The sequence below is a fragment of the Hydractinia symbiolongicarpus genome, chromosome 5 (genome assembly GCF_029227915.1).
Source record: "Hydractinia symbiolongicarpus strain clone_291-10 chromosome 5, HSymV2.1, whole genome shotgun sequence".
Lineage (NCBI taxonomy): Eukaryota > Metazoa > Cnidaria > Hydrozoa > Anthoathecata > Hydractiniidae > Hydractinia > Hydractinia symbiolongicarpus.
The window spans coordinates 7010611-7019089 of record NC_079879.1 but is presented as its reverse complement, the minus strand read 5'-3'; the positions used below and the strand labels follow the sequence as shown (position 1 = coordinate 7019089).

The window sequence follows — 8479 nt, the reverse complement described above, 5'->3', positions numbered from 1 at the left end:
GAATTTTTTAATTAATTTTGTACACACACATTTCACCAAATACGAAACGCGAGGGATTGTTGAAACCTTTAATTTATTGTTACCCCGATAAACATGTTTTCAAACGCTATGACGTTTTTCGCGATGAAAAAACAGTTTGCGCATTGGTTATGCGTCAAAATGCACATCACATAATGTGCAACTTCTCTACAAACAAATTTTATGGCTGTTTTAAATATTTAAACATATTAAAGTATGCTCACTATGAAATGCGATTAAATTGTGAGTATGTTTTATGCAAAAAAGAGCTGGTTTTTAAGAACTAGCACATTTTAGGTTGGGAGGTTACCTTGCGTTTATCTTCCCTTGGTTCTTTGCGACCATGGGCTTATCCTTGACATACATTGGATGTTTTTTTATTTAAATAAGGACATGGGATAATCTTGTGAATAGTTTCTTGATGCAGAATCAAACTTATTTATACTACTTTTCTCAGTGAAATGCGGAATCGTATTTGACTCTGTTTTAGAGCTGTTCATACGAGTTAGGCAGGTATAAAACTTATCTAAACCACATCTAATGCTTCTCAAATCAAAATTTCATCCCGATTCTTCGGGAAGCGTACACTATTTTTAATAAGAATTCAGTTTACAAGAATCACAATCATCACAAAGTCTCTTCAGGCTTGTTTGCATTACATGCTAAATATCTTTTGCACAGGTAGGGCTGTAAATAGAACGAAACAAAATTTACTTTTTCCATCTAACCTATGTGAGAGTCCCCTCAACGAAGTGAAATCTCACGGAAATTGAAATAGAAATTGAAATAGAAATAAGAATTGAAATTGACTATGGAAGCACTTTTCTTTCCAAAAGATCTTTGAAAGATCGTAAAATATATATATGAAAAAGGATCACAATTCTTCTTGACTCAGACAGCTGGTGCAATCCTATATGAAAAGCTTGTTATGACAATGGATTCAGCTCTTGTTTTATTCTCTTTCCATTTTTCCAATCAAGTTTCCCCAAATATTGTTGTTTTATTAGAAAATTGGAAAAAAAATCTTCGGTTGATTGTCAGCTTTTTTTTGAACGTGTTTTTTATGACAAATTCGATGTAATGATTTTTTGGAAATATAATGGCTTGAGCGAAAGCTTACCGACATAAAAAACGTGTAAAAAGAAAAATAAGCGAGGCTAATATTGTTTAAACTTGAATTTTAAAGTCACAAAATCAAAAAAATATATATTATAGATCTAAATGAAGATGATATTCACAAAAACAAACGAATATAAATTTACAATTTTTTTATTGATACCAAGGTGAACAACCTGTCTTTTCCATTTTTAAACGGAACCGAATTCTTCCATCCAATCGACATATCTTTTAATATCGTCATTCGACACAGACTTTGACACTTTTTTCAACGCTTCTTCAAAGTCTTGCTGACCGATCGGTATATCAAGTTCTTCTTTCGGTAGATTTTTAATTTCCTCCGCAGAAAGCCCACTTATACGTCTCCGCATTACCATCATGGAAGCGTCTCTGAAAAAAAATAGTTCAAAAAATATCATTTATGATTGTAAAGAACATGGAATTCTTAATTGAAAAAGAAACATTATCTTTCAAAGCAGTAACAAAGTGTAAACCAATATTTAAAATTTTCGATTTGATTTGACGTAGATATAAACAAAATATAAACTTTCTGACTTCTCCTAGCTCTATTAAAACACAATTTTTATAAAACAAATTTATCACAATCTCAATGTTTCCTCAAGAAAGAAAGCTGTCGCAAGTAGAAAAAAAAGAGATTAAAAAACTTAAATTACGTTCACGTTAAAGAAGTTCTAAAGTAGAGACCTAGTTATGATGAATACGTGTTTACAGTGAATTTTTATTTTGCATCACACAAGACTTAGGTTACTGGTTACTGCGGTGTTCAAGTAGGTGTCACAGTAGGGAAGAAAAGACTTTCTTTTATTAGGTGAAGAGATAGTGTCCACGCAGACCCCGTTGAAAAGGGTGTAAAAAATTAGATCATCTAAACGATGCAATTTAAGCATTATAAAATTTTATCGGTTGTAGTGATTGAAATAAGGTGTAACGTTGCCCCTTAACCCCCGCCCTCTAGTCACAATGAGCCTGGGGAAAGCAGATGGGCGTACTTGTAACTCACCTGCAAACATTTGTAATGTCCGAGCCACTGTACCCATCCATTTTCTCTGCCAATGAAGCCAGATCAACACCTTCAGCACATTTCACTTCGCGTAAATTGATTTTTAACAACTCCTCTCGACCTTTCGCTGAAATCAGACACAACAAACAAAGGTTAAATTGAATACTAACTAATTGAATACGTCATCACAGCTAATTAAGCTGTGCTTTGCAAGTTGACATAGATATTTAGAGGAGACGATTCTAAAAATAACTTTATTAGGTTTAATAGCTAATAAAAAGCCATTGTGGAATTACGTCTGATTTACCAGACTACACAAATCAAAACTCTGCAATTACGGATTTGAATTATCACTGATACAAACCGCAAAATAAAACATGTAAATATTTTTTTGGTTCCAAAGAAATGGAAATATCACTTGTTTTTGACGGGCGTTATAAAAGAAGTTACGTAATCAAAGAAAACAAAAAAATACCCGACGGAAGAGGGATGTAAATTCGTTTTTCCAATCTACGACGGAGGGCTTCGTCAATATCCCACGGGAAATTTGTAGCAGCAAGAACCATAACTACTTTAGTGGCATCGGTCTCCGATGTATTGCCTGAAACGCCTGTAAAGGAAGAATTAATTTTAAATTAAAAGCAATTTATATCAATTAATTACATCAGGGTAATTAGTTTTACACAAAGAACACCTTAATGAGTTGATGGGTTATTTTGTAGTTGTTGTTTTATGTTCTCACAAATCCAATTTCATCATTTCATAAAATTGAGTTTGGACAACAGTGTAGAAATTGTATAAGTTTATCTATTATATTTTTTTACATATATGCGTGTTGTTACACCCTATTACTCATTTTACATATGATTATCTATTATTTCTTAACATATGATTTTCTTAGCTTTTTCTTGTAGATATAAAATAATAAAAATATGGAACCAGTTCCATTTTTCTTTTCGATGACATTGCAATTATCACATTTTTACCTATATCGTAAATTTAAATTCCTCGAAGGACAAAAATGACCAAAAAACCTTTTAGGTGACGAATATTAAGTCCGACTGGGTGTGTCCAATATAACTGAAAATAAAATTTGGGCACACACTCACAATCTATTCCCACGATACAATGGCAGTGAATAGGCTGTAGCTAACTGTTCGACATGCAACTGCTACATAATTTTTTCGCACTATACGAGTCGTGAATTTGGCGACGGGTCTCAAGACGATTGTTTAGAAAAACATTACTTTGAATTGAAAAATCACAAGATGTCTTATTTCTTATTTCTCACGTAACGCTACAAAAACATTATCGCGATAAGCACAGAAAACAGATTCCGCATATTTCAGCTAAAATTATTCATCGGAAAAAATATTTGTCACCTAGAGAAACTTCGTCTCTTTTGTTCATTATTTCCTGCTTTAATTTTTTTGGCCATTTTTCTATGTATAGTAAAAAACAACTCATCTATAGTTTTAAAGTGAGTATTCTGAAACACATAAAAATATTAAACTATAAACAAAAAGAAAAAAAGCAATTAAAAAACTAGATCATACCATCCATTTGTATCAGTAGTTCCGATTTGACTCGCCTACTTGCCTCGTGCTCGCTGTCACTGCCTCGCTTGCTACATATCGAGTCGATTTCGTCAACAAATATAGTACTAGGTGCGTAGAAGCGAGCCTAAACACAAACCGGAGTTTCGGAGACATATCAAAACAACGGGTTACTTCATTAAACATTTTAATTTAAAAAAAATTGACCAAAAAACTCTCCCTTGCACCTATATACAGGAATGCAATTTTTTTTTTTTTTAGTCAAAGTTAAAGGAGATGCAAGTATAATTGACGGTAATTTTTAAATATAAAAATATTAAGGAAATTTGAGGACATTTCCATATTTTTTCAAAGAAATTGAGAATATCTAAAAACTTTAAGAGGAGTGATGAAAATTAAAGAGAGTGAAGAAAAAATTATTTCTGTACCCAGTTATATTTCTATGCATTTTGAAAATAAAAAAATACTTTCGCAAAAATAAGATTTAAGGAAAAAAGTTGTTGAAATAATCTAATCTTGGAGAAAATTTGAGGAGTTTTGAAGAGACGTTAAAAATAGCAGTGTCTTAAAATTCCAAATTTTTTGCCTATCGTTTTTCAAATTGTCGTAGGCCAGAAGCAGGCCCCCAATTATTTTTTTAGAGGACATAATAATATGGCGGACTAAGAGAAAAGGCAGAGTTTTTAACTCCCTAAAAAAGATATTCTTGCACAAATCTTTTTCACATTAACACACTGCTCACCTTGTCCATTTACGCCGGTACGGCCCTATTACCAGGCTATTCCAAGACTTTCCTCAACCCAAAAAAATTACCCGGGAATCCTTTGTCACAAACTTACCATTTCAAACAGCAACCTGACCAACTTCTCCGATTCACCACGATATTTCGACGTCAGCGTCGACGACGTGACGTTAAAGAAAGTTGTGCCACATTCTGTTGCTACGGCTTTCGCTAGCATCGTCTTGCCAGTTCCAGGTGGTCCGACCATTAAAACGCCCTGAAGAAACATGCCGAACATCAAACTGATGTCTATTTATTTATAAAAAATTCTACCTAAATCTGTATGTAGCTGAAAATTTTATCCATTTTTAGCCTTAATATTCTTATGAACTAGTTCAATTAATACTATATAAAAATGATCATTCAGTTCTATTTACTTTCCAAGGTCGCCGAATACCCTTAAAAAAGTCTGGCATCCACAGCGGCAACACCACTGCTTCGTTTAGTAACTTCTTTGCTTCGTTAAGTTCTGCGATATCAGTCCTAGGAAAAAGAAATATTTGGCCTAGATTAAACGACAAGCAAACGAACACCACTTATATATAAACATTAAAACAACGATATTTCTAACGATGTTTCTAACAACAGCACAATAATTCGTTCTCTAAAAGTTCTATACAGTCCTGTAGAAGGAGTGAATAACTGCTAAAGCGCATCGCAATGTGCGCTTAAAGTATGGAATCAGTTGCTGTTGTTTTATAAACTCAGAGTGTGAAAATAGGAACACCCTTGTAACTTCTTCTGAATTGTGGTAAAATATGCACGAAAAAAAGTGCAATTTCACGTAAATTTTACTTTATACACTTTTATACACTTTGAGCACTATTATAGGAAATATTAATTGTATATACTTCATACATATTCACTATTTAAAAATCATTAAAAATTAGGCAACAAAAGGGCGTAAAAGAAGGTAGTAGGGTGTACCATCTAACATTCGGATTCTTTTGAACAATATCCCTTTCTAGTCCTTCCACAAGATCTTTATCGTATCCTGATCCCTCAAAACGAGGCTCTTCGTTATCCTGCAAAGAAAAATTACCTATAAATAAATAACCATTTTAAACAAGTTTTTATACAAAAAATATTAGATAAAAACACACGTTGACAGGTTTATCTTCTTTGTTTTTGCGACCAGTATCCACTTTGGCTTTTACAGGTGCTTTATCAGCTTGTTTGCCACCAGCATTTCCGCGTTTCGATTGAACAGGGGCTTTGCCTCGGCTTGGCCTACTAGATCGATCATCGTTATTGCTACGTATGTTTCTGACAACTGGACGAGATACTGGTTTCGATGGTCTAGAAATAGATGCTTTTAACTTTATATTAGCTATATAGAGTGTCTAAGTTAAGAATTTTTAGGAAGTAAAAAGACACCAAGCGTATATAAAAAAGTTTATTAAAAAATTGGCTTTCTGCAAGTTTTAAAAGTGTGTGGGCATCCATAAAATGGAAGGATTTTTTTAAACCTTTTGGAAATCAGGAGCCAAAGCTGACAGTTTTTACTCAAAAAAACAAACAACTACCACCAAAAAAAAAACAATGGATAACTATTAGATGGAATTGCTGGGTTATACCATCTACAGACTCTGCTTAAATGAAATTGCCTGGCCAATCAAAATACATAAAGAAAATGTTCTTATGTGATAATCAAAATGATTGGTAAGTCAGCCTAACCTTATTCAGGCCAGGCTGGGGGCTCTGAGAAGCCAGGGGGGACTTTTCGGTCATTCAATTTTTTTTATCCTAATGATGTTTAAATGACTTAGTCAACATGTGTACTAAGTATCAATACAATACCATGTTTCATTCATTGTTTTTGGAGGGGGGGGGGCTTTTTCCCCAGCCCAAATAGGGTTAATAGTATACCCAACAAGAAAAAGCAATGTTTTGAGACTTATAAAGTTGTCATAAAGACTGTCATAAAGTTAAACTGAACTCTTCTTTACGACATACTAATTATTATATAAGATGGAAATGCCAATTCAGAAAAAAAATTTTAAATATTTTTTTAGGACAGAATTTTTAACAAAATAAATTCTATTATTGGTAGGTGTATTAAATATTGGCTTTCACCTGTGGAAACCCAAACCGATCAATATTTTTATGCTAATCGGTTGACCTCCATATTTAATGCATGCTATACCATGCTGTGCATAATACAAAAATGAAATACTAACAAATGTCAATTAAATGCAGAGACAGAAGGTTGAAATTTTCTGAATATAAATAGCAGAACAAAAACTGTATAATATAGAAAATAATTAAAAATAAAATTTTCCTTAAAACACAATTTTCACAAATTAAACATTTAATAAATTATCATGCATCCCTCCTTATACATGGGGGAATTGTCAATCACTAAAAAGTATAGAGATTTGTTAATATAAATAAATAGCACCTCTCAACTGGAGCAGGTGGAAGCCAAACATCTGGATCTCTGCTTTCTCTAGCAGGTGCATTACCATAGTCTCGCAGTCGTTGTTGAGGTTGTGGAGCATTAAATGTATCACGTTTGAAACCTGCAAGTGTTTTGTTGATATCTTTCACATATTCAAATTCTTGAGCAATCTCCTGTCTTGCCTTGGGAAGAAAAAAAATAAAAGCACTGTAATATTTTGTTTTTGTGCAAATTTTAGTACGGAAATTTCCTGAAAATGCGCAAAAACTGACGGCTGAAAGGCATTTTAAATGCATCTATATATTTTGTCAAAACCCAGAATTTTAATATATCCTTCCTTTTTATTTGTGGAACAATTTGTACTTGAGCAAATAGTAATGAGCGCAAAATACATTCACATTTCATAATTGTGCAAAAATTTATACACACAAAATAGATTTCTTTAACTGCACAAAATACTTACCACTTGCCATTTCTGCTTGCGTGATGGCTCTTTTATTTGAACAATTAATTTTTGAATCTGTTGAAGAACACCTTGATAGTAGACTAAAGCGGAATCATATTGGCCAAGCAAAGCATTCTCTCGAGCCAATCGTGTGTTCTCACATATTTCGTTATAATTTGCACTCATATTTTAATATGGCTGAAAATAGATACAATTTTAAATATAGAATTAAAGTGAGCAGTAATTATTAATTTTAAACATAAAATCATAAAAAAATATTGTTATCAGAATCTAGAAAGCAAAACAATTAAAGAAACAAGAACTCTTGTACGTTAGTCAAAAAAATACGCCATGAAGGATACACAAAGCTTTGGCAAAAGCAGTACAAATTCAATGATAACTCCCTCCTACTCACACCCAGCCTTAACTATAAGTGCTAAATGATATTTTAACTCAGTTTAAAAGAAGTAAAAAAGGCCTTAAGATTACAAAAACAAAGTACTTTTAACACCATTTCTTTCAAAGTTACTATTTTCAATTACTAAAAATTCCTTAACCCACGAATAAAAACCTCTTAAAGCACTATAAATATTGTATAAATATTATATAACATATTTATAAGTTTTGTGAAACCAACTTTGTTTAAACAAAGGATTTTATGAATTTGGCCAACACACAGTGCATTAAAAGAATAAGCTAAACTTAACCTTGATCTTATCAAGCTGTTTTTGTGGTTTAAAGGTAGCTAGTGAACTTTTTCTAAAAATAGGACATTTCAGGACAAAATAAAACCTCTATTATAACAGCCGTATTCTGTCTGTCTGTCTCTGCGCGGACATCCCCACTGAGTTAGAAAATGATGTTACGGAAACACGAATATCAAATGCAATATATTTTTATCCACTCTGTTGCGACGGGTAAATTTAAAGGAGGGGCGAACCCGTGGATTTTTCCATGGGCTAATGACTAGTCTCTTTAATATTAGCCGTATTCCGTCTGTCTGTTTCTGCGCGAACCCCCCCCCCTGAGTTAGACAATCGTGCTACGGAAGCACCAATATTAAATCTATAATTTTTATCCACTTTGTTGCCACGGGTAAATTTATAGCACAAGCGAACCTGTGGATTTTCCATGGGCTAAC

The 8479-nt window shown here is 33.0% G+C and overlaps 1 protein-coding gene across 1 annotated transcript; it reads right to left on the bottom strand.

Moving 5' to 3' along the window:
* Window positions 1-1227: 1227 nt before the first annotated feature.
* On the bottom strand, window positions 1228-7654 carry LOC130644468 (katanin p60 ATPase-containing subunit A1-like). The gene is made up of 10 exons (XM_057450092.1): window positions 7357-7654; window positions 6894-7075; window positions 5596-5791; window positions 5420-5517; window positions 4870-4975; window positions 4551-4709; window positions 3712-3838; window positions 2631-2765; window positions 2156-2282; window positions 1228-1524 (listed from the first exon to the last, which is right to left on the bottom strand). Exons 1-10 carry the CDS (start codon window positions 7522-7524, stop codon window positions 1326-1328), a joined length of 1497 nt encoding a protein of 498 aa, XP_057306075.1. The 5' UTR covers window positions 7525-7654; the 3' UTR covers window positions 1228-1325.
* Window positions 7655-8479: the final 825 nt, after the last annotated feature.